Raw genomic sequence first — 26,113 nt, forward strand, 5'->3', positions numbered from 1 at the left:
TGTTGTGGCTTTGGGTTACCCATAGGCTGCATGGTCAATGATGGAAGGGATGAGGAGCCCTTAGGATGATCACATATGGATCCCGCAGGTAACACAAGGAAAATGGAGTGACCAAAAGCGGGTAGTGGGGTAAATACAGGGGCTGTATGGGGGTCGTTGGAGGCCACGAGGCTGAGTCCAACCCCACCCCATCTGCAGTCCCGTGGGGCCCATAGGGCGGCTTATGGGTTCGCTTCCCCACTCAGCTTTCACTTCCCTCCCCCCTCCCCACGCGACGGAAAGTCCCCAAATGATTCACGGGCAGCGAACGGCAGCTTCCAAGTCAGCGCGTTTAATAGGATGGGGACTAAAAAACGCATCGCGGTGACAGCTCGAAGGGACGCGGTGACAGCCCGAGGGGAGCCGGGGCGGCAGCCGGGAGTGCGGGGGGTGCGGGGAGAGCGGATCGGTGGGACAGCAGCTAATTCAGCATCCCTGCGGGGAGACGGGCAGAGCTGAGCCCAGCTCGGGGCCGGGAATAGGAAGAGGAAAAGGAATGGGATGTTACCTGGAGCGGTGGCCACGGGTTGCCCTGAAACACAGCGAGACGAGGTCAGAGCGGTCGTAACCCCCCTCCCATAGACTCAGCCCCGCTCCCCAGCGCTCACCTTTCTGACTGCGCAGGAACATGAAGAGCCCCAGCGCCAGGAAGACGAGCCCCAGCACGAAGCCCCCCACGCCCGTCAGCATTTTGCTCCTGCCCGCGTCCGACGGCGGCTCTGCGGGGACCAAGGCGGGGGCTCAGCGCCGGGGGACGACGCTCCGCCCTTCCCCCCTTCCTTCTCCCCTTCCTCATCCCCGGCTCGGGCCTTACCCCAGGGCTGGCTGATGCCTTGCGGCAGGCTGGCGTGCTCCACCCGGCACTCGTAGCTGTCCCCGCGCCGCGGGACGGTCTCCAGCACCACCAGCACCTGGTACGTCCAGTCCCCGTTCTGCATCACGTCCGTGGACACCACGCGCTCCGTCTCCTCCCTCCCGTTCTGGAACCACTTCACCTCGATCTCCGGCGGGTAGAAGCCCGTCACGTAGCACGCCAGCCGGTCGCTTTCGCCCAGGGAGCCCGACTGCAGCGCCGAGACCCTCACCTTGGGCTGCACTGCGGGGCACGGCGGGAGCGCTGCGGACCGACCGACACAGCGCGGCGCCTGCCCGTCCGTCCGCGCTGTGCCCCGCCGCACTCACCGCTCCTCTGCACCGTGAAGGACTCCAGAATCTCGTAGTTGTGCCGGCAGACCGTGTCCACTTCTGCCCGTTTGACCTCCATAAACTCGGTCTGGCTGTTCCAGTCCTCAGCCCAACTCTCTCCCATCGGTGTATCGGCCACAAATTTCCCCACGTCGCTGTCGAAGTGCGTGAACTGCTGCCGGTTGTAGATATACCTATCCAGAAGTCTCACCCGCTGGGTGCCGTTGAGGAAGTAGCAATCACTTTGCGCACTGTGGTGGAAGAACGCTGCGGGCAGACAGCACGGTCAGGGCTCACAGCCCCCCCGCGCCCCCTCATGTCCTCGCTGCCCCCCACCCACTGCTCTCCCGCCCCCCGCCCTCCATCCCTCCGGATCCCCGAGCGCGGCTCCGAGCTCACCCGAGGGCCGCGTTCCGTAGGCAGACCGGGCTCCCAGCGCCAGCAGTGCCACCAGCACGGCCACCGCCGCCGGGACGCGCCCGCTCCCCATGGCTGCTGCCGCCCGACGATGGGGGACCCGGCACCCCACGCCAGCACCCAGCCCGGGGCCGGGCGGGGAGGGCCAATGAGGGGCCGCGGGGCGGGGAGGTGTCACCCGTCTCCAGGCAGAGCTGGGCGCAGCGGGGCTCCGTCTGACACTTCCCCCGTCACATCCCATCACGGTGGTCTCCACGCCCCTAGTACAACCGGATGGTCCCCCCACGATATCACCACGGTCATTCAGTGTTCACCCCACTGTATAGCTGTGGTCTCTCAATGGTCTCAACGTTATGATGCCACTTTGTGACCCCATTCTCATCCCATACTCCTCCTTTTTGTCCCTCTGCCCCTTCATGCTCTCCTCATGGCTAACAGTCCTGTCATCAGGTCATCTTCAGCTCATGCTCCTACAGCGTTCCCATAATAGTGACCTCACCATCACCCAACCATGTCCCCAGTGTCCCCGATGGGTACCAGCTGTCCTCAGTGCAACAGGACCTGGCCATTCCCAATGCCATCCAGGTGTCCATGCAGCATGGGACACAGATGTGCACATGGGATGGGACCCAGCTGTCCACTCTGTCATCCATGACACTGTCCTGAAACCTGATGGGGTGCATCCATGTGTGCTGAGCGAGCTGGCAGAGGTCATTGCTGAACCGCTCTCTGTCAGCTTTGAGTGGTCTTGGAGAACAGAGGAGGTGACTGAAGACTGGAGGACAGCCAGTGTTACTCTGGTCTTCAAGAAGGGCAAGAAGGAAGACCCGGGTAATTATAGGCCGGTCAGCCTCACTTCTATCCCTGGAGAGGTGATGGAACAGCTTGTGCTGGATGCCATCTCCAGACAACTGGGAGATAAGGAGGTTATCAGGAGTAGTCAACATGGGTTCACCAAGGAGAGGTCGTGCTTGACCAACCTGGTGGCCTTTTATGAAGATGACACTAGCTGGGTGGATGGGGGGAGAGTGGTAGATGTAGTCTACCTTGATTTCAGTAAGGCTTTTGATACTGTCCCCCATGACATCCTTATAACAAAGCTGAGGTAGTGTGGCATAGACAAGTGGACAGTGAAGTGGGTTGAGAATTGGCTGACTGGCAGAGTGCAGAGGGTTGTCGTTGGCGGTGCGGTGTCTGGCTGGAGGCCTGTAACTAGCGGCATCCCCCAGGGGTCTGTACTGGGTCCAATCTTGTTCAACATCCTCATCAATGACCTTGATGAGGGGATAGTGACCACCCTCAGCAAGTTTGTGATGACATGAAGTTGGGAGGATTGGCTGACACGCCTGAAGGCTGTGCTGCCATTCAGCAAGACCTGGACAGGCTGGAGAGCTGGGCAGCAAGACACAGGGTGAGGTTTAACAAAAGCAAGTGTAGATGTAGATGTCTTACATCTAGGGAGGAAGAACTGCATGAACCAGTACTGGCTGGGGGATGAGCTGCTGGAGAGGAGCTCTGCTGAGAGGGACTTGGGCCTCGTGGTGGATGATAGAATGGCCTTGAGTTAGCAGTGTGCCCTCATGGCCAAAAAGGCCAATGGCATTCTGGGGTGCATTAGAAAGAGCATGTCCAGCAGGTCGAGGGAGGTGATCCTCCCCCTCTACTCTGCCCTGGTGAGACGTCATCTGGAATATTGTGTCCAGTTCTGGGCTCCCCAGTACAAAAAAGACAGGGATCTCTTGGAAAGAGTCCAGCGGAGGGCCACAAAGATGGTGAAGGGCCTGGAGCATCTCCCCTATGAGGAGTTACTTAGGAACTGGGTCTGTTTAGCCTTGAGAAAAGAAGGCTGAGAGGGGATTGGATCCAGGTTTATAAATACTGGAGGTGTGGGGGCCATAGTGGTGAGGCTGGTCTCTTTTCAGTAGTGCATGGGGACAGGACATGGGGTAATGGGATGAATGTACAGCATAGGAAGTTCCGCACTAATTTGAGCAAGAACTTCTTTACGGTGAGGGTGACGGAGCACTGGAATAGGCTGAACAGGGGGGTTATGGAGTCTCCTTCTCTGGAGATATTCAGGTCCCAGTTGGATGCCTACGTGTGTGATGTGGTGTAGGGAACCTGCTTTGGCAGAGGGGTGGACTCGATGATCTCTAGAGGTCCCTTCCAACCCCTACAGTTCTGCGATGATGAGCTTCAGTAATGGATTGGGCAATTTCAAGCACTGAGATCAGTGGTTGAAAGGGTTCTGCAGGCAATGAAATATCCCAAAGCATCCCATGATCTGTTCCCTCTCCTCTCTTTGCAGAGCTTCGCAATGAGACACATAGGCAGCTCCCCACACTGGGTTGGCCTCACACGGGAAGGCCAAGAGCATCCATGGCAATGGCTGAACCGCTCTCCTTCATCTCACCCGTGAGTTCCCATCCTTGTCTTGGAAGCTGCAGCTTTTCCAGCCATGAAATGTCCATTTCTGAGCCTCGGGACCATTTCTGGTGCTGCTTTATGGGGTGAGGAGATGTGGGGAAGGCGCTTTGCACCGCTTGGAGTCATACAAGTTCATTCGGCAGCAGAAATGGGGCAGGAAAAAGAGATTCCTATTGACTTAATCACATTCTGTTTGGTTTCACCACTGCGATTCCCCACCACCTGAGGTCTGTCTGTGTGTGTCTGTCTGTCCATCCATCCAGGTTCCAGGTGCAAGGCGATGGTCCCTGTGCATACCTGGGGGACGCCGGGCTCAGCTCCTCCCACTGAAGCCAGCGCAGGAATTGGGTTTGCACCAAACCCGCCTTGCAAAACCCGAGCAAGAACTTCTGCATCAGCACCTGAGCTGCTCCCGGACCCCAACACGCCGTGCAAGAAGGAAGAAACCAAGGCAAAGAGCTCCGCTTTCAGCTGCTCTCGGAAGCAACGGGAGGGCAATGCGCTCCTGCAGCCCAAGTCCCACAGTGCCGCCTATGGGGCTGCGCGGACCAAAGCGAATCCCAGGCGGAGCTTCGGCTCCGATTAACATTTGTTGCACCGTTTGAGTCTTGTAGGAGCGCTATAACCCCTGTTTTAGGGGCTATCCGTGCGCTGCTTGCAACCCCTGAGCGATGCAGCAGCAGATTTGGGGGGGGAACCCTATACGTGTGGGAGAGGACCCCTATACAGGAAGGGCAGTGAGCCCAATTGATCCCTAATGCATCTGAATTCACAGGTAACGAGTTTTAATGCTGATTGCTCACAGGAAACGCCTCTTCTATTCTCTCCAACACTCCTACGTGTACAACAGACCAATTCCTTCCGGCCATTTGATGCAATTAAAGAGTATATTTGGTGAAAGGACCCAAACCACCTTCTGGGACTGAACGGAATAGAAGAGCACAGACCGCCCGCTTCCTTCCCCTGCCGTCGCACAACAGAAGGTCCCCATGGATGTGCAGACAACGGGACAGCGTCGGAGCGGCTTCTTCTTGGGGAGGGCACGGAGCGGGCGCTGCGGCGGCACGGGGGAAGCGTGGGGGGGCAACACGAGGGAGAGCCGCGGCCGGGAGTGCGGGGGGTGCCGGTGGAGCGGCTCGGCGGAGCAGCAGCTAATTCAGCATCCCTGCGGGGAGACGGGCAGAGCTGAGCCCAGCTCGGGGCCGGGAGTGGGAACGGGAATGGGAACGGGACTTTACCTGCAGCGGCGGCCTCGGGGCGACCTGAAACACAGCGAGACGAGGTCAGAGCGGTCGTATTCCCCCTCCCATAGACTCAGCCCCGCTCCCCAGCGCTCACCTTTCTGACTGCGCAGGAACATGAAGAGCCCCAGCGCCAGGAAGACGAGCCCCAGCACGAAGCCCCCCACGCCCGTCAGCATTTTGCTCCTGCCCGCGTCCGACGGCGGCTCTGCGGGGACCAAGGCGGGGGCTCAGCGCCGGGGGACGACGCTCCGCCCTTCCCCCCTTCCTTCTCCCCTTCCTCATCCCCGGCTCGGGCCTTACCCCAGGGCTGGCTGATGCCTTGCGGCAGGCTGGCGTGCTCCACCCGGCACTCGTAGCTGTCCCCGCGCCGCGGGACGGTCTCCAGCACCACCAGCACCTGGTACGTCCAGTCCCCGTTCTGCATCACGTCCGTGGACACCACGCGCTCCGTCTCCTCCCTCCCGTTCTGGAACCACTTCACCTCGATCTCCGGCGGGTAGAAGCCCGTCACGTAGCACGCCAGCCGGTCGCTTTCGCCCAGGGAGCCCGACTGCAGCGCCGAGACCCTCACCTTGGGCTGCACTGCGGGGCACGGCGGGAGCGCTGCGGACCGACCGCCACAGCGCGGCGCCTGCCCGTCCGTCCGCGCTGTGCCCCGCCGCACTCACCGCTCCTCTGCACCGTGATGGACTCGAACACCCCGTAGTTGTGCCGGCAGAACGTGTCCACTGCACCCCGTATGTAGTCCATAAACTCGGTTTTGCTGTTGATGCATTCAGCTTGCTTCTCTCCCATCGGTGTATCGGCCACAAATTTCCCCACGTCGCTGACGAAGTGCGTGTACTGCTGCCGGTTGTAGATGTACCCCTGCGTAAACCTCACCCGCTGGGTGCCGTTCAGGAATTGGCACTCCGATATAGTAGACAAATAGAAGAACGCTGCGGGCAGACGGCACGGTCAGGGCTCACAGTCGCCCCCCGCCCCCTCCCCGTCCCCGCTGCCCCCCAAGCTCACCCGAGGGCCGCGTTCCGTAGGCAGACCGGGCTCCCAGCGCCAGCAGTGCCACCAGCACGGCCACTGCCGCCGGGACGCGCCCGCTCCCCATGGCTGCTGCCGCCCGACGATGGGGGACCCGGCACCCCACGCCAGCACCCAGCCCGGGGCCGGGCGGGGAGGGCCAATGAGAAGCAGCGACGGTGGCGGCGTGTCACCCGTCTCCAGGCAGAGCTGGGCGCAGAGGGGCTCTGTCTGACACTCTTCCCCTCTCCCATCGCCACACGGGGGTCCCATCGCCCTTCGTCCCACCCGATTGTCCCCCACGATATCACCACGGACATTCAGTCTTCAAACCACTGTATGGCTGTGGTCACCCAATGGTCTCACCGTTATGATGCCACTTTGTGACCCCATTCTCATCCCATACTCCTACTTCTTGTCCCTCTGCCCCTTCATGCTCTGCTCATGGTCAACAGACCTGTCATGTTTAGCTCATGTTCCTACAGCGTTCCCTTCATAGTGACCTCACCATACCCAACCATATCCCCAGTGTCCCCAATGGGTACCAGATGTCCTCAGTGCAACAGGACCTGGCCATTCCCAATGCCATCCAGGTGTCCATGCAGCATGGGGCACAGATGTGCACATGGGATGGGACCCAGCTGTCCCTACTTTCATCCATGACACTGTCCTGGGACCTGATGGGGTGCATCCACGTGTGCTGAGCGAGCTGGCAGAGGTCATTGCTGAACCGCTCTCTGTCAGCTTTGAGTGGTCTTGGAGAATGGAGGAGGTGACTGAAGACTGGAGGACAGCCAGTGTTACTCTGGCCTTCAAGAAGGGCAAGAAGGAAGACCCGGGTAATGATAGGCCGGTCAGCCTCACTTCTATCCCTGGAGAGGTGATGAACAGCTTGTGCTGGATGCCATCTCCAGACAATTGGGAGACAAGGAGGTTATCAGGAGTACCCAGCATGGGTTCAGCAAGGGGAGATCGTGCTTGACCACCCTTGTGGCCTTTTATGAAGATGTCATATCCTGGGTGGATGGGGGGAGAGTGGTAGATGTGGTCTACCTTGATTTCAGTAAGGCTTTTGATACTGTCCCCCATGACATCCTTATAACAAAGCTGAGGTAGTGTGGGATAGATGAGCGGACAGTGAAGTGGGTCGAGAATTGGCTGACTGGCAGAGTGCAGAGGGTTATTGTTGGCGGTGCAGTGTCTGGCTGGAGGCCTGTAACTAGCGGCATCCCCCAGGGGTCTGTACTGGGTCCGGTCTAGTTCAACATCCTCATCAATGACCTTGATGAGGGGATAGTGACCACCCTCAGTAAGTTTGTGATGACACGAAGTTGGGAGGATTGGCTGACACGCCTGAAGGCTGTGCTGCCATTCAGCGAGACCTGGACAGGCTGGAGAGCTGGGCAGTAAGAAACAGGGTGAGGTTTAACAAAAGCAAGTGTAGATGTAGATGTCTTACATCTAGGGAGGAAGAATTGCATGCACCAGTACAGGCTGGGGGATGAGCTGCTGGAGAGGAGCTCTGCTGGGAGGGACCTGGGTGTTCTGGGAGATGATAGAATGGCCTTGAGTTAGCAGTGTGCTCTCATGGCCAAAAAGGCCAATGGCATTCTGAGGTGCATTAAATGCCAATGGCATACTGGGGTGCATTAAAAAGAACATGTCCAGCAGGTCGAGGGAGGTGATCCTCCCCCTCTACTCTGCCCTGGTGAGGCCTCATCTGGAATATTGTGTCCAGTTCTGGCTCCCCAGTACAAAAAGGACAGGGATCTCTTGGAAAGAGTCCAGCAGATGGCCACTAAGATGGTGAAGGGCCTGGAGCATCTCCCCTATGAGGAGTTACTTAGGAACTGGGTCTGTTTAGCCTTGAGAAAAGAAGGCTGAGAGGGGATTGGATCCAGGTTTATAAATACCGAAGGTGTGGGGCCATAGTGGTGAGGCTGGTCTCTTTTCAGTAGTGCGTGGGGACAGGACTAGGGGTAATGGGATGAAAGTACAGCATAGGAAGTTCCGCACTAATGTGAGCAAGAACTTCTTTACGGTGAGGGTGACGGAGCACTGGAATAGGCTGAACAGGGGGGTTATGGAGTCTCCTTCTCTGGAGATATTCAGGTCCCAGTTGGATGCCTACGTGTGTGATGTGGTGTAGGGAACCTGCTTTGGCAGGGGGGTGGACTCGATGATCTCTAGAGGTCCCTTCCAACCCCTATAGTTCTGCGATGATGAGTTTCAGTAATAGATTGGGCAATTTCAAGCACTGAGATCAGTGGTTGAAAGGGTTCTGCAGGCAATGGAACATCCCAAAGCATCCCATCATCTGTTCCCTCTCCTCTCTTTGCAGAGCTTCGCAATGAGACACAAAGGCAGCTCCCCACACTGGGTTGGCCTCACACGGGAAGGCCAAGAGCATCCATGGCAATGGCTGAACTGCTCTCCATCTCACCCGTGAGTTCCCATCCTTGTCTTGGAAGCTGCAGCTTTTCCAGCCATGAAATGTCCGTTTCTGAGCCTCGGGAGCATTTCTGGTGCTGCATTATGGGGTGAGGAGATGTGGGGAAGGCGCTTTGCACCGCTTGGAGTCATACAAGTTCATACAGCAGCAGAAGTGGGGCAGGAAAAAGAGATTCCTATTGACTTAATCACATTTGTTTGGGTTCACCACTGCGATTCCCCACCACCTGAGCTCTGTCTATGTGTGTCTGTCTGTCCATCCATCCAGGTTCCATGTGCAAGGCGATGGTCCCTGTGCATACCTGGGGGACGCCGGGCTCAGCTCCTCCCACTGCAGCCAGCGCAGGAATTGGGTTTGCACCAAACCCGCCTTGCAAAACCCGAGCAAGAACTTCTGCATCAGCACCTGAGCTGCTCCCGGACCCCAACACGCCGTGCAAGAAGGAAGAAACCAAGGCAAAGAGCTCCGCTTTCAGCTGCTCTCGGAAGCAACGGGAGGGCAATGCGCTCCTGCAGCCCAAGTACCACAGTGCCGCCTATGGGGCTGCGCGGAACAAAGCGAATCCCAGGCGGAGCTTCGGCTCCGATTAACATTTGTTGAACCGTCTGACTCTTGTATGAGCGCTATAACCCCGGTTTTAGGGGCTATCCGTGCGCTGCTGGCAACCCCTGCGCGATGCAGCAGCAGATTTGAGTGGGGACCCCTATACGTGTGGGAGAGGACCCCTATACAGGGAGGGTAGTGAGCCCAAGGGACCCATAAAGCAGCTGAATTCACAGGTAACGACTTTTAATGCTGATTGCTCATAGGAAATGCTTCTTGGACGCTCTCCAACACTCCTACGTGTACAACAGACCAATTCCTTCCAGCCATTTGATGCAATTAAAGAGTATATTTGGTGAAAGGACCCAAACCACCTTCTGGGACTGAACGGAATAGAAGAGCACAGACCGCCCGCTTCCTTCCCCTGCCGTCGCACAACAGAAGGTCCCCATGGATGTGCAGACAACGGGACAGCGTCGGAGCGGCTTCTTCTTGGGGAGGGCACGGAGCGGGCGCTGCGGCGGCACGGGGGGAGGGTGGGGGGGCAACACGAGGGAGAGCCGCGGCCGGGAGTGCGGGGGGTGCCGGTGGAGCGGCTCGGCGGAGCAGCAGCTAATTCAGCATCCCTGCGGGGAGACGGGCAGAGCTGAGCCCAGCTCGGGGACAAGAATAGGAAGAGGAAAAGGAACGGGAAAAGGAATGGGATGTTACCTGGAGAGGTGGCCACGGGTTGCCCTGAAACGCAGCGAGACGAGGTCAGAGCGGTCGTAACCCCCCTCCCATAGACTCAGCCCCGCTCCCCAGCGCTCACCTTTCTGACTGCGCAGGAACATGAAGAGCCCCAGCGCCAGGAAGACGAGCCCCAGCACGAAGCCCCCCACGCCCGTCAGCATTTTGCTCCTGCCCGCGTCCGACGGCGGCTCTGCGGGGACCAAGGCGGGGGCTCAGCGCCGGGGGACGACGCTCCGCCCTTCCCCCCTTCCTTCTCCCCTTCCTCATCCCCGGCTCGGGCCTTACCCCAGGGCTGGCTGATGCCTTGCGGCAGGCTGGCGTGCTCCACCCGGCACTCGTAGCTGTCCCCGCGCCGCGGGACGGTCTCCAGCACCACCAGCACCTGGTACGTCCAGTCCCCGTTCTGCATCACGTCCGTGGACACCACGCGCTCCGTCTCCTCCCTCCCGTTCTGGAACCACTTCACCTCGATCTCCGGCGGGTAGAAGCCCGTCACGTAGCACGCCAGCCGGTCGCTTTCGCCCAGGGAGCCCGACTGCAGCGCCGAGACCCTCACCTTGGGCTGCACTGCGGGGCACGGCGGGAGCGCTGCGGACCGACCGCCACAGCGCGGCGCCTGCCCGTCCGTCCGCGCTGTGCCCCGCCGCACTCACCGCTCCTCTGCACCGTGATGGACTCGAACACCCCGTAGTTGTGCCGGCAGAACGTGTCCACTGCACCCCGTATGTAGTCCATAAACTCGGTTTTGCTGTTGATGCATTCAGCTTGCTTCTCTCCCATCGGTGTATCGGCCACAAATTTCCCCACGTCGCTGACGAAGTGCGTGTACTGCTGCCGGTTGTAGATGTACCCCTGCGTAAACCTCACCCGCTGGGTGCCGTTCAGGAATTGGCACTCCGATATAGTAGACAAATAGAAGAACGCTGCGGGCAGACGGCACGGTCAGGGCTCACAGTCGCCCCCCGCCCCCTCCCCGTCCCCGCTGCCCCCCAAGCTCACCCGAGGGCCGCGTTCCGTAGGCAGACCGGGCTCCCAGCGCCAGCAGTGCCACCAGCACGGCCACTGCCGCCGGGACGCGCCCGCTCCCCATGGCTGCTGCCGCCCGACGATGGGGGACCCGGCACCCCACGCCAGCACCCAGCCCGGGGCCGGGCGGGGAGGGCCAATGAGAAGCAGCGACGGTGGCGGCGTGTCACCCGTCTCCAGGCAGAGCTGGGCGCAGAGGGGCTCTGTCTGACACTCTTCCCCTCTCCCATCGCCACACGGGGGTCCCATCGCCCTTCGTCCCACCCGATTGTCCCCCACGATATCACCACGGACATTCAGTCTTCAAACCACTGTATGGCTGTGGTCACCCAATGGTCTCACCGTTATGATGCCACTTTGTGACCCCATTCTCATCCCATACTCCTACTTCTTGTCCCTCTGCCCCTTCATGCTCTGCTCATGGTCAACAGACCTGTCATGTTTAGCTCATGTTCCTACAGCGTTCCCTTCATAGTGACCTCACCATACCCAACCATATCCCCAGTGTCCCCAATGGGTACCAGATGTCCTCAGTGCAACAGGACCTGGCCATTCCCAATGCCATCCAGGTGTCCATGCAGCATGGGGCACAGATGTGCACATGGGATGGGACCCAGCTGTCCCTACTTTCATCCATGACACTGTCCTGGGACCTGATGGGGTGCATCCACGTGTGCTGAGCGAGCTGGCAGAGGTCATTGCTGAACCGCTCTCTGTCAGCTTTGAGTGGTCTTGGAGAATGGAGGAGGTGACTGAAGACTGGAGGACAGCCAGTGTTACTCTGGCCTTCAAGAAGGGCAAGAAGGAAGACCCGGGTAATGATAGGCCGGTCAGCCTCACTTCTATCCCTGGAGAGGTGATGAACAGCTTGTGCTGGATGCCATCTCCAGACAATTGGGAGACAAGGAGGTTATCAGGAGTACCCAGCATGGGTTCAGCAAGGGGAGATCGTGCTTGACCACCCTTGTGGCCTTTTATGAAGATGTCATATCCTGGGTGGATGGGGGGAGAGTGGTAGATGTGGTCTACCTTGATTTCAGTAAGGCTTTTGATACTGTCCCCCATGACATCCTTATAACAAAGCTGAGGTAGTGTGGGATAGATGAGCGGACAGTGAAGTGGGTCGAGAATTGGCTGACTGGCAGAGTGCAGAGGGTTATTGTTGGCGGTGCAGTGTCTGGCTGGAGGCCTGTAACTAGCGGCATCCCCCAGGGGTCTGTACTGGGTCCGGTCTAGTTCAACATCCTCATCAATGACCTTGATGAGGGGATAGTGACCACCCTCAGTAAGTTTGTGATGACACGAAGTTGGGAGGATTGGCTGACACGCCTGAAGGCTGTGCTGCCATTCAGCGAGACCTGGACAGGCTGGAGAGCTGGGCAGTAAGAAACAGGGTGAGGTTTAACAAAAGCAAGTGTAGATGTAGATGTCTTACATCTAGGGAGGAAGAATTGCATGCACCAGTACAGGCTGGGGGATGAGCTGCTGGAGAGGAGCTCTGCTGGGAGGGACCTGGGTGTTCTGGGAGATGATAGAATGGCCTTGAGTTAGCAGTGTGCTCTCATGGCCAAAAAGGCCAATGGCATTCTGAGGTGCATTAAATGCCAATGGCATACTGGGGTGCATTAAAAAGAACATGTCCAGCAGGTCGAGGGAGGTGATCCTCCCCCTCTACTCTGCCCTGGTGAGGCCTCATCTGGAATATTGTGTCCAGTTCTGGCTCCCCAGTACAAAAAGGACAGGGATCTCTTGGAAAGAGTCCAGCAGATGGCCACTAAGATGGTGAAGGGCCTGGAGCATCTCCCCTATGAGGAGTTACTTAGGAACTGGGTCTGTTTAGCCTTGAGAAAAGAAGGCTGAGAGGGGATTGGATCCAGGTTTATAAATACCGAAGGTGTGGGGCCATAGTGGTGAGGCTGGTCTCTTTTCAGTAGTGCGTGGGGACAGGACTAGGGGTAATGGGATGAAAGTACAGCATAGGAAGTTCCGCACTAATGTGAGCAAGAACTTCTTTACGGTGAGGGTGACGGAGCACTGGAATAGGCTGAACAGGGGGGTTATGGAGTCTCCTTCTCTGGAGATATTCAGGTCCCAGTTGGATGCCTACGTGTGTGATGTGGTGTAGGGAACCTGCTTTGGCAGGGGGGTGGACTCGATGATCTCTAGAGGTCCCTTCCAACCCCTATAGTTCTGCGATGATGAGTTTCAGTAATAGATTGGGCAATTTCAAGCACTGAGATCAGTGGTTGAAAGGGTTCTGCAGGCAATGGAACATCCCAAAGCATCCCATCATCTGTTCCCTCTCCTCTCTTTGCAGAGCTTCGCAATGAGACACAAAGGCAGCTCCCCACACTGGGTTGGCCTCACACGGGAAGGCCAAGAGCATCCATGGCAATGGCTGAACTGCTCTCCATCTCACCCGTGAGTTCCCATCCTTGTCTTGGAAGCTGCAGCTTTTCCAGCCATGAAATGTCCGTTTCTGAGCCTCGGGAGCATTTCTGGTGCTGCATTATGGGGTGAGGAGATGTGGGGAAGGCGCTTTGCACCGCTTGGAGTCATACAAGTTCATACAGCAGCAGAAGTGGGGCAGGAAAAAGAGATTCCTATTGACTTAATCACATTTGTTTGGGTTCACCACTGCGATTCCCCACCACCTGAGCTCTGTCTATGTGTGTCTGTCTGTCCATCCATCCAGGTTCCATGTGCAAGGCGATGGTCCCTGTGCATACCTGGGGGACGCCGGGCTCAGCTCCTCCCACTGCAGCCAGCGCAGGAATTGGGTTTGCACCAAACCCGCCTTGCAAAACCCGAGCAAGAACTTCTGCATCAGCACCTGAGCTGCTCCCGGACCCCAACACGCCGTGCAAGAAGGAAGAAACCAAGGCAAAGAGCTCCGCTTTCAGCTGCTCTCGGAAGCAACGGGAGGGCAATGCGCTCCTGCAGCCCAAGTACCACAGTGCCGCCTATGGGGCTGCGCGGAACAAAGCGAATCCCAGGCGGAGCTTCGGCTCCGATTAACATTTGTTGAACCGTCTGACTCTTGTATGAGCGCTATAACCCCGGTTTTAGGGGCTATCCGTGCGCTGCTGGCAACCCCTGCGCGATGCAGCAGCAGATTTGAGTGGGGACCCCTATACGTGTGGGAGAGGACCCCTATACAGGGAGGGTAGTGAGCCCAAGGGACCCATAAAGCAGCTGAATTCACAGGTAACGACTTTTAATGCTGATTGCTCATAGGAAATGCTTCTTGGACGCTCTCCAACACTCCTACGTGTACAACAGACCAATTCCTTCCAGCCATTTGATGCAATTAAAGAGTATATTTGGTGAAAGGACCCAAACCACCTTCTGGGACTGAACGGAATAGAAGAGCACAGACCGCCCGCTTCCTTCCCCTGCCGTCGCACAACAGAAGGTCCCCATGGATGTGCAGACAACGGGACAGCGTCGGAGCGGCTTCTTCTTGGGGAGGGCACGGAGCGGGCGCTGCGGCGGCACGGGGGGAGGGTGGGGGGGCAACACGAGGGAGAGCCGCGGCCGGGAGTGCGGGGGGTGCCGGTGGAGCGGCTCGGCGGAGCAGCAGCTAATTCAGCATCCCTGCGGGGAGACGGGCAGAGCTGAGCCCAGCTCGGGGACAAGAATAGGAAGAGGAAAAGGAACGGGAAAAGGAATGGGATGTTACCTGGAGAGGTGGCCACGGGTTGCCCTGAAACGCAGCGAGACGAGGTCAGAGCGGTCGTAACCCCCCTCCCATAGACTCAGCCCCGCTCCCCAGCGCTCACCTTTCTGACTGCGCAGGAACATGAAGAGCCCCAGCGCCAGGAAGACGAGCCCCAGCACGAAGCCCCCCACGCCCGTCAGCATTTTGCTCCTGCCCGCGTCCGACGGCGGCTCTGCGGGGACCAAGGCGGGGGCTCAGCGCCGGGGGACGACGCTCCGCCCTTCCCCCCTTCCTTCTCCCCTTCCTCATCCCCGGCTCGGGCCTTACCCCAGGGCTGGCTGATGCCTTGCGGCAGGCTGGCGTGCTCCACCCGGCACTCGTAGCTGTCCCCGCGCCGCGGGACGGTCTCCAGCACCACCAGCACCTGGTACGTCCAGTCCCCGTTCTGCATCACGTCCGTGGACACCACGCGCTCCGTCTCCTCCCTCCCGTTCTGGAACCACTTCACCTCGATCTCCGGCGGGTAGAAGCCCGTCACGTAGCACGCCAGCCGGTCGCTTTCGCCCAGGGAGCCCGACTGCAGCGCCGAGACCCTCACCTTGGGCTGCACTGCGGGGCACGGCGGGAGCGCTGCGGACCGACCGCCACAGCGCGGCGCCTGCCCGTCCGTCCGCGCTGTGCCCCGCCGCACTCACCGCTCCTCTGCACCGTGAAGGACTCTCCAACCCCGTAGTTGTGCCGGCAGAACCTGTCCACTGCACCCCGTACGTACTCCATAATCTCGGTTTGGCTGTTCCAGTACTCAGCCGAACGCTCTCCCAGCGTTGTATCGGCCACAAATTTCCCCACGTCGCTGTCGAAGTGCGTGTACTGCTGCCGGTTGTAGATGTACCTCTCCACATATCTCACCCGCTGGGTGCCGTTCAGGAAGTGGCACTCCGGTCTCTGAGACAAATAGAAGAACGCTGCGGGCAGACGGCACGGTCAGGGCTAACAGTCGCCCCCCGCCCCCTCCCCGTCCCCGCTGCCCCCCAAGCTCACCCGAGGGCCGCGTTCCGTAGGCAGACCGGGCTCCCAGCGCCAGCAGTGCCACCAGCACGGCCACCGCCGCCGGGACGCGCCCGCTCCCCATGGCTGCTGCCGCCCGACGATGGGGGACCCGGCACCCCGCGGTCGCAAAGAGGACGTGTCCGGGCGGGGAGGGCCAATGAGGGGCGACGGTGGGGGGCGTGTCACCCGTCTCCAGGCAGAGCTGGGCGCAGCGGGGCTCCCTCTGACACTTCCCCCGTCCCACCGCCACATGGGGGTCCCCTTGGCCGTCGATGGTCCCCCCACGATATCACCAAGGTCATTCAGTGTTCACCCCACGGTATGGCTGTGGTCACTCAATGGACTCACCGTTATGATGCGAATTTGTGACCCCATTCTCGTCCAGCACTCCTCCTTTTTGTCCCTCTGCCCCTCATGCTCTGCTCATGGTTAACAGACCTGTCATGTTTAGCTCATGTTACTACAGCATTCCAATTATAGTGACCTCACCATCACCCAATCATGTCCCCGATGTGTCCCAGATGTCCCCAGTGGGACCCAGATGTCCTCAGTGCAACAGAACCTGGCCATTCCCAATGCCATCCAGGTGTCCATGCAGCATGGGACACAGATGAGCACATGGGATGGGACCCAGCTGTCCACACTATCATCCAGATGCCTCCGTGGGTTGGGAAATGACCATCCCTGATGTCACCCAGATGTCCACTTGCGATGGGACCTGTCATTCCTCATGGCATCCCAATGTCCAGCTTGGGATGGGATCCCAATGTCACCCAATCCTCCTGCTGAAGGATTCAGAGTCTGCTGAACCCCCTCCCATCCTCACCATGAGCAGAGGAATGGGTGATCCTGTGCTTACTGCTATGGGTCTCACCCCACAGCTGGCACTGCTCCTTCAGGGTCACCTCTGTGATCCTGGCTGCATCCCCATCCCCTCCAATATGGATTTCCTATTGCAGGAAGACAAAGGCAACGAAGCAGAGTGTGAACGGGGCATACAGATGCATTCTGCTTGAACAACAGCCCTGTTTTATTTATTCATGTAATTATTATGGCAAGAAATAACACGGGATGATGAGCTGATTGCATGAGTGCATACAGTGATGTCCCCCTGTGTGCCCAGGCAGGGCTGAGCTCCGCTGTCACGGAGTTCTCTCTAGAGCTCACTCCGGGACAGTAGGCACAAACCCGGGGCAGCAGGAACAAAAGCCCCCCCCCCTTTTCTCTAGCGGCACTGCAGCGTGGCCCGGCCATGTGCGCTTAGGGAGAGAGGAAGGGAAGGGAGATTGCGATTAGGTCTAACAAAAAAATGAGGGAGAAAAAAAGGTGATCTGATAACGAATGGCAGTTTAACAATCTAATAACGCTAAACAACAACAAGAGAGTTTCAACAAAGAGAATACCAAGTCCCGAATCTCACCGATGGAGCTGTGGAAGGTGGGAAGCTCCGACCACGTTGTCTCCTCGCAGGGAGCCGGGCCAGCAACCCCGTCCCCTTCCTCACTTCCCTTCCGGTGCCACCCCCCACATGAACATTTAAGGCAGTCCACAGGAAAAAAAAACTTGTCCCCTTTACTACCATTATAAGGCATGGTGTTCTGATGTGGAATACCAACACCAACCAAATTACAAAACCATAACATCCGCACACGCCAAACTCCTTCCAGAGCCGTATTGCAGAGCTTCACCCCAGTGCTTGGAGTTTTTGGGATGGGCACACATCAGGGTGAGGGGCTGCGTTCCCCTCCATCTCCTACATGTTACGGCTGGAGATGCAATGGTTCTTTCTGGCAGACCCACTTGTGTTCACCGTTACACTCATCCTCCTCCACTTGGCTGTTCTTGAAGGTCCCGCAGTGATTCTCCACCACGGGAAGGTGACCAAAGCTGCCAAATAAGGCTGTTTGCACCCAAAACACCCAACCAGAAATAGACAGTCAATGCTTGTAGAAACACTCACTCTGTGCTGTTGAAGGACGACTTGTCCACCCATTGCCATTCATTTCTGGACACTTGTAATCCAATCCACACCGGCTGATTCCCCACACCTGCCATTTCCTTCAGCTCATCCTGGGAAAAGGCACCAAAATCCTTCTGCAAGGGGCTGGTGGGGTGCAGGGCTGCCAAGTCTGCCTTGTTGGACCCCCAGCAGATGGGATGCAGACAGCAGCCATGCTTGGAATGCTGCCTGGCTGTGGAGGAGGTTCAATGGGTGGGAATGGCTTCAATCCAAGATGGTGGCACTGCTGTGACCACCTGAGCTCTGCTTCCATCCCTCATCTTGTTTGAAGGGTGGGAAGGGGACACAACCCCCATGTGCCCACCCCGAACCTCAACACTGATGCTCTTATATAGTAATGAGCCCAACCCCAAGGTGCCTGACCCCACCCCCATGTGCCTACTGCCATGTGCTGATCCCTAACCCTAAAGGACATAATCCAGACCACAACCCCTCTGCTGATACTTCAGCCCCATTTGGGTTTGGAAACACTCACCCTCCTGCTGACACCCAGTCACTCCAGAGCACTTTTCTCCCACCAAACCCAAACGTTTTCAGGTCCCTTCCAGTTCCGTGCTCTATACAGACCCTTTCTGCCACGTTCCAGAGCACCACGAGCTGAGACTGCTGATATTCACACTCCTTTTGAGCTCGTGTCCACACCCCCTTTTCTATGGAAAGCCTGTAGCATCGGTCCCCTAAAAACCTCCAGAACTGGGGGCAGAGCAGGCAGGCAGCAGGGGCTGCAGAGAAAGAGCCGTGAGCATCTCCAGGTGGTGAGAAATCCCAGCCAGGAGGATTTCCTTGGGAAGGCCATTACCTGCAGAGCTGTTCCATGTCTGTTGGCAGAAGTACTGCTCAATGGCGGGATTCCCACTCAGCTCCATCCCGTTCCTCCCGCTGGGCTCAGGGCAGTGCAGGGCAGCGCTTGGAGGTGGGGATGTTTGCTGAAAGACTTTTGGGCACAAAGTGGGGTGAGACGTGGCCCTATGGGGACAACCCCATGGAAAGGAAGCAGGGTAGGGCTTGAATCCTACAGCTCTTGTGCAAACCCTTTCTTGTTCCGGTTACTTTCAGTCAATTCAGCCATATAAATCATATACCAGCATTGCTTTTATGCCCCACCCAGGTTTTAGCATGCGGTGTTTCTCATAGAGGGGAATTGCTCTCATTGAGTGCTGCTTTGGGATTGCAGGTTCATGCCCCCAACCCCACTGCAAAGCCCCAACCTGGCTTTGGGCAGAAAGAAGGTGTTTTCTGCTCAGAAGAGCTTTGGTTTCCTGTGCAGCGGATGTGGTTGGGATCTGGTCACTCACCCCACATGCTGAGCCCCACCAGCAGCAGCAGCAGCAGCAGCAGCTCCAGCATGCAGGACTTCAGGAGGATTTGGTGCCAGTGGGGGCACACGGTAGGACCTGGAGGAGTCCACAAGTGTGAAAAATGACATTTGGTTTGTAAGTAAACATGTATTTAAAGGCATATAAATCATTTTCCATGTCAAATCTCTTTAAATAAAGCTTCTGTGTTGGCCCAGAAGTTGATGGCTGCTTCCTTTCCTCCGCAGTATGGGGTCCCCAGACCCTTCCCATTGGTTCGCAGGCCGTGTATAAGCAGAACATGATGGCACCAGTTCTTGATTCCTTCTGTTCTGGGGTTCCCAGATCCTTCTCAGTGGCTCCCAGTGGTTCCCAATGAGGAAGGAGGTGGTGCAGAGGGGTGACAACAGCAGGGAGCACGGGATGGGCTCCCATTGGAGGTGGGCTGGACACAGGGACATCGCCTCCTTTTGTGGCTTTGGAGGTGGGGAAGGCCCTGCATGTCCCATAGAGCACAGCGTGGAAGCTCAGCAGCCCCCAGGCCTTGTGAAACCAGCCAGCTGTGGGGCAGCTGGTGGCTGGCAGGACTGGCATCTCCGCAGCCCTTCTGCTACATGGACCCAGGATGCGTTTGCCACCATCTCATGCATTGTCTTCCATTTGCTCACATTGGCTTTCCCGATTTGGGATTATTTTGGCCCCAAGCCATCGCACCTCAGGCCGTTCCCAGGCTTCCTTCTCCCCCATCCCTTCCTTCTTTCCCCTACATTAGCCAGGATCCACCCGCAACCCAAACAACAAGAGCCCAAACCCAGCCTGCAATGAGCACCCACCACACAAAGCACCCCTTATCTCGCTGCCGCTGAGCAGGAGACCAACAGCCCATAGGATGCCCTACATCAGCGTTCATCATTTCCTCATCCATGGCTCAGAAGTTCACCAGAACGGCCCTAAAATGACAAAGTCCTGCAGCAACTTCTTGCTTTGTGACCAACCCACCTGCGTCCACTGCCAGGAAATGGCATTGGCTGTGCTTGGTCGTCTTGGTTTTGCCTTCAGATAACAACAGAACCAAACACCAACACAACCAATAGGGGTAGATGCAGCCCTGCAGCCTTTCCCTTTGGGGCGCCACGGCCCATGTCTCATCTTGCAGCTCTCTGAGGGATGGAAACATCTCTGGGTTCAGCGGTGGCAGTGAGCGACGCGGTGCTGAGCTGTGGGGTAAGCAGCGTGGAACAGGGTCATCACTAATAATATACACTTAAATATCCCCATAAGGAGTAAGAAAGGATGGAGATGGAGGTGGGTTTTGCACGGGGTCTGTGGGAATAAGGGCTGCAAAGGAGAGCTGAGCAGCTGCTTTGCAGGCTGGCAGGACCCAGTGGTTGTGAGGGAGGGAGAAGTGATCTGTGAGGGGATGCAAAGTGTGCTGTGAGCTGGAAGAAGTGTGCAAAACTGGGGTGAGAAGCATGAAGAAAGGCAGCAAAAAGGAGTGATTTCCCAGCAGGAAAAGAGGGGAAGCTGCTTCCTGGTGCTGGCAGCAAAACTGCTATGCCTGCATGGGAACTCTGCTGCTGGGCATCTCCCCTCACCTCTTCCCCATCTGCCCTGCAGCATCCACGTGGAAATCCCCCACTGAAAAAGCCCATTTTGTGAACATTTCTTTTTACATCCAGCATCAGATGGACACAGGCAACAGGTTGGGGTCAGCAGGGAGGTTTTGGGGTTACAACTTGTTGCTTGAGCCTGGCTTTGAGTCAAGGGGGATAATCCCATTGCAAGGGGAGGGGGGTGTTTAACTGCAGGTGGTAACAATGAGTGGCAATGAGAGTTGATGTGATTGAAATGGGGGGGGGGGAGGGCGTGGGGGGGGGGGGTGGTTGTGGGGGTGTGGGGAAAGCTCTGATTTTCCCCATAGACTTGGGCTGATGTGGCTGTTCTTGTTGTTTATTTATGGGGGGAGGGTTGTGGGGGGATGGGTTCCCCTATATTACACTGTGTTTACATTCCCCTATTGCCTATCCCTGGCAATGCTGGGACTTCTCCTTACTGTCTTCTGTATGACGATCATTGCCACAGAGGCAGGAATTGCGTTTCCTTTCAGTCTCTGCAATGAGTTTTAGCAACCAGAAATGGAGCCTTCATGGGTCTCTGCTTGTGGGGTGCTGCTGATGGGGGCAAGTTTTGCTTTGCAGGTGAAGTAGAAGCACCAGAATGGAAGAAATGCGGGAATATTCCAACTTTGGGGGCACAGAACGGAGCAGGAGGGAAGGTAACAGCAGAGCCATGCCCTGAAAACACCTCTTTGTTTATATTATTGTCATTAATTACTTATTAATTCAATTCTATGATGGTTTCGTTGTCATTAATTATAATTAACCCTCCCTTAGGAACTATTTGGGGTGAGAAAAAAGGCATTTTGGGGGTCTGCTGCTCACACCTGGGCTGCGTTGTTGACCCATTGGAGGTCTCTTCTCCCATAGGTCCCAGCCATAGGCCATGCGTTACCATCCAGCTCACGTTGGCAGCGCTGTCCGCGGTGCTGCTCATCACTGCTGTTGCCTTTGCAGGTGAGTGCTGAGGGTACCAAAAAGCAGAGAAAATCCTTTGGGGTCATTGTGTGCATCCCACCTTGGGATCTGTGCCCTCAGGATACACAACCACAGGGCTGTGCCCTATGTAGGATCATCTGTGCCCCCACAACCACATACAAGGAGCTGTGCCCTATAAGTGTAGGACATCACAGTGGGCAGGAAAACCTTCCTCCACAAGACCAACCCCATCTCTGGGGTTTCGTTGCACCTGGCGTTGACCAAAATTGGATTATTTATGAGGAAAAAATGGGCCGTGTTTCTGTTGGCTGTCCATGAAGCAAGAGATGCTGGCACGAATCTCACCAAGCCCAGAGCTCTGGAGGACCAAAAGAACTCTTTTCTCACCCATTAGCAACTGATAATTCCACCTGAGGGCACTTTTAGGCTGGAAATCTACACTGGCAGCAGTTTTGAAGGTGCAGCTCCTGCCATTTCTCTTCCCTTTGTCTCTGTCCATGGCAGTGCAGGCATTCCAGCCCCATCCCCAGCACTGTGCTCAGTGTCCCTTCGACTGGATTGGATTCAGAGGAAAGTGCTACCGCTTCTCAGAGGATGAAAGCAATTGGACTTCCAGCCACAACAACTGCTCTGCTCTCGGTGCTTCCTTGGCTGTGTTGGACAGCGCTGAGGACTTGGTGAGGGGGACACAAAAGAGCCACCAATGGATCTTGTCCTCTTGGGGGCTTCTTGGCTGCTCTGTCAGTGTTTCCTTTCTGATTTCAGGCTGAGGAGGTGGATGGTGGTTGCCTTGAGGGTAGGTTGGTCCACTGCTCCAAATTCAAGGGGAAAAGGATACGTCTGCCTATAAAACTATCAACTAGCCACTCTGTCTTAACGATGATGAGCTTCAGCAATGGACTGGGTCATTTCAAGCACTGAGATCATTGGTGGAAAGGGTTCTGCAGGCAATGGAACATCCCAAAGCATCCCATTATCTGTTCCCTCTCTTTGCAGAGCTTCGCCATGAGACACAAAGGCAGCTCCCCACACTGGGTTGGCCTCACACGGGAAGGCCCAGAGCATCCATGGCAATGGCTGAACCGCTCTCCTTCATCTCACCCGTGAGTTCCCATCCTTGTCTTGGAAGCTGCAGCTTTTCCAGCCATGAAATATCCATTTCTGAGCCTCGGGACCATTTCTTGTGCTGGTTTAAATGGGTGAGGAAATGTGGGGAAGGTGCTTTGCTCCGCTTGGAGTCATAGAAATTCATTCAACAGCAGAAGTGGGGCAGGAAAAAGAGATTCCCATTGACTTCATCATTTTCTGTTTGGCTTCACCACTGCGATTCCCCACCACCTGAGGTCTGTCTGTGTGTGTCTGTCTGTCCATCCATCCAGGTTCCAGGTGCAAGGCGATGGTCCCTGTGCATACCTGGGGGACGCCGGGCTCAGCTCCTCCCACTGCAGCCAGCGCAGGAATTGGGTTTGCACCAAACCCGCCTTGCAAAACCCGAGCAAGAACTTCTGCATCAGCACCTGAGCTGCTCCCGGACCCCAACACGCCGTGCAAGAAGGAAGAAACCAAGGCAAAGAGCTCCGCTTTCAGCTGCTCTCGGAAGCAACGGGAGGGCAATGCGCTCCTCCAGCCCAAGTCCCACAGTGCCGCCTATGGGGCTGCGCGAACCAAAGCGAATCCCAGGCGGAGCTTCGGCTCCGATTAACATTTGTTGCACCGTCTGACTCTTGTACGAGCGGTATAACCCCGATTTTAGGGGCTATCCGTGCGCTGCTGGCAACCCCTGCGCGATGCAGCAGCAGATTTGAGTGGGGACCCCTATATGAGTGGGAGAGGACCCTATACAGGGAGGGTAGTGAGCCCAAGGGACCCCTAAAGCAGATGAATTCACAGGTAACGACTTTTAATGCTGATTGCTCATAGGAAACGCTTCTTCTATTCTCTCCACCACTCCTACGTGTACAGCAGACCAATTCCTTCTGGCCATTTGATGCAATTAAAGAGTATATTTGGTGAAAGGACCCAAACCACCTTCTGGGACTGAACAGAATAGAAGAGCACAGGCCGCCCGCTTCCTTCCCCTGCCGTCGCACAACAGAAGGTCCCCATGGATGTGCAGACAACGGGACAGCGTCGGAGCGGCTTCTTCTTGGGGAGGGCACGGAGCGGGCGCTGCGGCGGCACGGGGGGAGTGTGGGGGGGCAACACAGGGTGAGGGAGAGCCGCGGCCGGGAGTGCGGGCGGTGCCGGTGGAGCAGCTCGGCGGAGCAGCAGCTAATTCAGCATCCCTGCGGGGAGACGGGCAGAGCTGAGCCCAGCTCGGGGCCGGGAATGGCAACGGGAATGGGAACGGGACGTTACCTGGAGCGGCGGCCACGGGTTGCCCTGAAACACAGCGAGACGAGGTCAGAGCGGTCGTAACCCCCCTCCCATAGACTCTGCCCCGCTCCCCAGCGCTCACCTTTCTGACTGCGCAGGAACATGAAGAGCCCCAGCGCCAGGAAGACGAGCCCCAGCACGAAGCCCCCCACGCCCGTCAGCATTTTGCTCCTGCCCGCGTCCGACGGCGGCTCTGCGGGGACCAAGGCGGGGGCTCAGCGCCGGGGGACGACGCTCCGCCCTTCCCCCCTTCCTTCTCCCCTTCCTCATCCCCGGCTCGGGCCTTACCCCAGGGCTGGCTGATGCCTTGCGGCAGGCTGGCGTGCTCCACCCGGCACTCGTAGCTGTCCCCGCGCCGCGGGACGGTCTCCAGCACCACCAGCACCTGGTACGTCCAGTCCCCGTTCTGCATCACGTCCGTGGACACCACGCGCTCCGTCTCCTCCCTCCCGTTCTGGAACCACTTCACCTCGATCTCCGGCGGGTAGAAGCCCGTCACGTAGCACGCCAGCCGGTCGCTTTCGCCCAGGGAGCCCGACTGCAGCGCCGAGACCCTCACCTTGGGCTGCACTGCGGGGCACGGCGGGAGCGCTGCGGACCGACCGCCACAGCGCGGCGCCTGCCCGTCCGTCCGCGCTGTGCCCCGCCGCACTCACCGCTCCTCTGCACCGTGAAGGACTCGAACACCCCGTAGTTGTGCCGGCAGAACGTGTCCACCTCATTCCTTCTATACTCCATTTCCTCGGTGTCGCTATTCCAGTACTCAGCCGGACGCTCTCCCAGCGGTGTATCGGCCACAAATTTCCCCAAGTCGCTGTCGAAGTGCGTGTACTGCTGCCGGTTGTAGATGTACCTCACCACAAATCTCACCCGCTCGGTGCCGTTCAGGAAGTGACACTCCCCAATAAAAGTATGTTGGAAGAACGCTGCGGGCAGACGGCGCGGTCAGGGCTCACAGTCGCCACCCGCCCCCTCCCCGTCCCCGCTGCCCCCCAAGCTCACCCGAGGGCCGCGTTCCGTAGGCAGACCGGGCTCCCAGCGCCAGCAGTGCCACCAGCACGGACACCGCCGCCGGGACGCGCCCGCTCCCCATGGCTGCTGCCGCCCGACGATGGGGGACCCGGCACCCCGCGGTCGCAATGAGCACGGGTCCGGGCGGGGAGGGCCAATGAGAAGCGGCGGGGCGGGGACGTGTCACTCGTTTCCAGGCAGAGTTGGGCGCAGCGAGTCTCCCTACGGCACTCTGTCCCCGTTCCACCGCCCCACGGGGTCCCCACGGCCCTCGTCCCACCCGATGGTTCCTCCATGATCCCAGCATGGCCATCCAGTGTTCACCCCACTATGTGGCCATGGTCACCCCGTTGTCACCCAATGGTCTCCCCATAGTCGTGCCACGGTCACCTCTTTGTCACCCTTTTCTCACAGATGACAAATGGTGTCCCCAGGGGGTCTGTCTGGGAGCGGTGCTCCTTAACATCTTTATCAAAGACCAATGAAGATCACCAAAGACCACTGAAGATTAGCAAAGGCCACTGAAGACCTCTGAAGACCACCAAAGACAATCAAAGATCGCCAAAGACCACCAAAGATCACCAAAGACCACCAAAGATCACCAAAGATCACCATAGATCACCAAAGACCACCAAAGATTACCAAAGATCTCCAAAGATCACCATAGATCACCAAAGATCGCCAAAGACCACCAAAGATCACTGAAGGCCACTGAAGGCTTCTGAAGACCACCAAAGACCACCAAAGATGGCCAAAGACCACCATAGATCACCAAAGATCGCCAAAGACCACCAAAGATCACCAAAGACCACCAAAGACCACTGAAGATCACAAAGACCCCCCCGAAGACCCCCCCATGGAAGCACTGAAGGGTCAAATATGTGCTTTAATCTGATCTTTATGTCACCCATGGCTCTGGGGTGGGTGATAGTGGCTGGTTTAGATCAGCATGTGGGGAAAACAGGGATATCCCACCCACGTCCCCTCTCCACCACCGTTTCTGAATGAGTTTCCCCTCTCCGACCCCCCCGACCCCCCATTTTTTAATGGTTTTCAGGGATTT

The 26,113-nt window shown here is 57.5% G+C and overlaps 7 protein-coding genes across 9 annotated transcripts; 1 reads left to right on the plus strand and 6 right to left on the minus strand.

Moving 5' to 3' along the window:
* Window positions 1-310: 310 nt before the first annotated feature.
* On the minus strand, window positions 311-1,779 carry LOC107321546 (class II histocompatibility antigen, B-L beta chain-like). Its single transcript, XM_015878560.3, has 6 exons — window positions 1,624-1,779; window positions 1,222-1,491; window positions 854-1,135; window positions 648-758; window positions 548-571; window positions 311-474 (listed from the first exon to the last, which is right to left on the minus strand). Exons 1-6 carry the CDS (start codon window positions 1,712-1,714, stop codon window positions 461-463), a joined length of 792 nt encoding a protein of 263 aa, XP_015734046.2. The 5' UTR covers window positions 1,715-1,779; the 3' UTR covers window positions 311-460.
* Window positions 311-6,432, minus strand: LOC107321556 (class II histocompatibility antigen, B-L beta chain-like). 2 transcript variants are annotated; one of them, XM_085532859.1, is made up of 7 exons: window positions 6,327-6,432; window positions 5,981-6,250; window positions 5,613-5,894; window positions 5,407-5,517; window positions 5,307-5,330; window positions 5,189-5,233; window positions 311-420 (listed from the first exon to the last, which is right to left on the minus strand). In XM_085532859.1, the coding sequence occupies exons 1-6, from the start codon at window positions 6,415-6,417 to the stop codon at window positions 5,220-5,222; spliced, it is 792 nt and encodes a 263-aa protein (XP_085388985.1). In that variant the 5' UTR covers window positions 6,418-6,432; the 3' UTR covers window positions 311-420; window positions 5,189-5,219. The 2 variants fall into 2 exon arrangements, with proteins under 2 accessions (XP_085388985.1, XP_085388984.1); XM_085532858.1 differs by lacking the exon at window positions 311-420 and having other exon boundaries at window positions 4,220-5,330.
* A 3,121-nt stretch (window positions 6,433-9,553) lies between these two features.
* LOC146752198 (class II histocompatibility antigen, B-L beta chain-like) lies at window positions 9,554-11,161 on the minus strand. The gene is made up of 6 exons (XM_085532918.1): window positions 11,056-11,161; window positions 10,710-10,979; window positions 10,342-10,623; window positions 10,136-10,246; window positions 10,036-10,059; window positions 9,554-9,950 (listed from the first exon to the last, which is right to left on the minus strand). The coding sequence occupies exons 1-6, from the start codon at window positions 11,144-11,146 to the stop codon at window positions 9,937-9,939; spliced, it is 792 nt and encodes a 263-aa protein (XP_085389044.1). The 5' UTR covers window positions 11,147-11,161; the 3' UTR covers window positions 9,554-9,936.
* A 3,121-nt stretch (window positions 11,162-14,282) lies between these two features.
* Window positions 14,283-15,895, minus strand: LOC146752199 (class II histocompatibility antigen, B-L beta chain-like). Its single transcript, XM_085533015.1, has 6 exons — window positions 15,785-15,895; window positions 15,439-15,708; window positions 15,071-15,352; window positions 14,865-14,975; window positions 14,765-14,788; window positions 14,283-14,679 (listed from the first exon to the last, which is right to left on the minus strand). The coding sequence occupies exons 1-6, from the start codon at window positions 15,873-15,875 to the stop codon at window positions 14,666-14,668; spliced, it is 792 nt and encodes a 263-aa protein (XP_085389141.1). The 5' UTR covers window positions 15,876-15,895; the 3' UTR covers window positions 14,283-14,665.
* Window positions 15,896-15,929: 34 nt separating this feature from the next.
* On the minus strand, window positions 15,930-20,033 carry LOC146752200 (killer cell lectin-like receptor subfamily B member 1F). The gene is made up of 7 exons (XM_085532657.1): window positions 19,876-20,033; window positions 19,373-19,604; window positions 19,109-19,259; window positions 18,613-18,747; window positions 18,381-18,535; window positions 17,754-17,863; window positions 15,930-17,680 (listed from the first exon to the last, which is right to left on the minus strand). The coding sequence occupies exons 1-7, from the start codon at window positions 20,031-20,033 to the stop codon at window positions 17,554-17,556; spliced, it is 1,068 nt and encodes a 355-aa protein (XP_085388783.1). The 3' UTR covers window positions 15,930-17,553.
* A 167-nt stretch (window positions 20,034-20,200) lies between these two features.
* On the minus strand, window positions 20,201-25,211 carry LOC107321554 (class II histocompatibility antigen, B-L beta chain-like). 2 transcript variants are annotated; one of them, XM_085532875.1, is made up of 6 exons: window positions 25,042-25,211; window positions 24,696-24,965; window positions 24,328-24,609; window positions 24,122-24,232; window positions 24,022-24,045; window positions 20,201-20,325 (listed from the first exon to the last, which is right to left on the minus strand). In XM_085532875.1, the coding sequence occupies exons 1-6, from the start codon at window positions 25,130-25,132 to the stop codon at window positions 20,294-20,296; spliced, it is 810 nt and encodes a 269-aa protein (XP_085389001.1). In that variant the 5' UTR covers window positions 25,133-25,211; the 3' UTR covers window positions 20,201-20,293. The 2 variants fall into 2 exon arrangements, with proteins under 2 accessions (XP_085389001.1, XP_085389002.1); XM_085532876.1 differs by lacking the exon at window positions 20,201-20,325 and adding an exon at window positions 23,647-23,948.
* On the plus strand, window positions 21,326-23,359 carry LOC107321555 (C-type lectin domain family 2 member B-like). Its single transcript, XM_085532648.1, has 5 exons — window positions 21,326-21,383; window positions 21,502-21,681; window positions 22,168-22,340; window positions 22,660-22,766; window positions 23,043-23,359. The coding sequence occupies exons 1-5, from the start codon at window positions 21,326-21,328 to the stop codon at window positions 23,182-23,184; spliced, it is 660 nt and encodes a 219-aa protein (XP_085388774.1). The 3' UTR covers window positions 23,185-23,359.
* Window positions 25,212-26,113: the final 902 nt, after the last annotated feature.

Source organism: Coturnix japonica, unplaced genomic scaffold, assembly GCF_054131305.1.
Source record: "Coturnix japonica strain WE unplaced genomic scaffold, WE-NBRP24 Scf050, whole genome shotgun sequence".
Taxonomy (NCBI): Eukaryota; Metazoa; Chordata; class Aves; order Galliformes; family Phasianidae; genus Coturnix; species Coturnix japonica.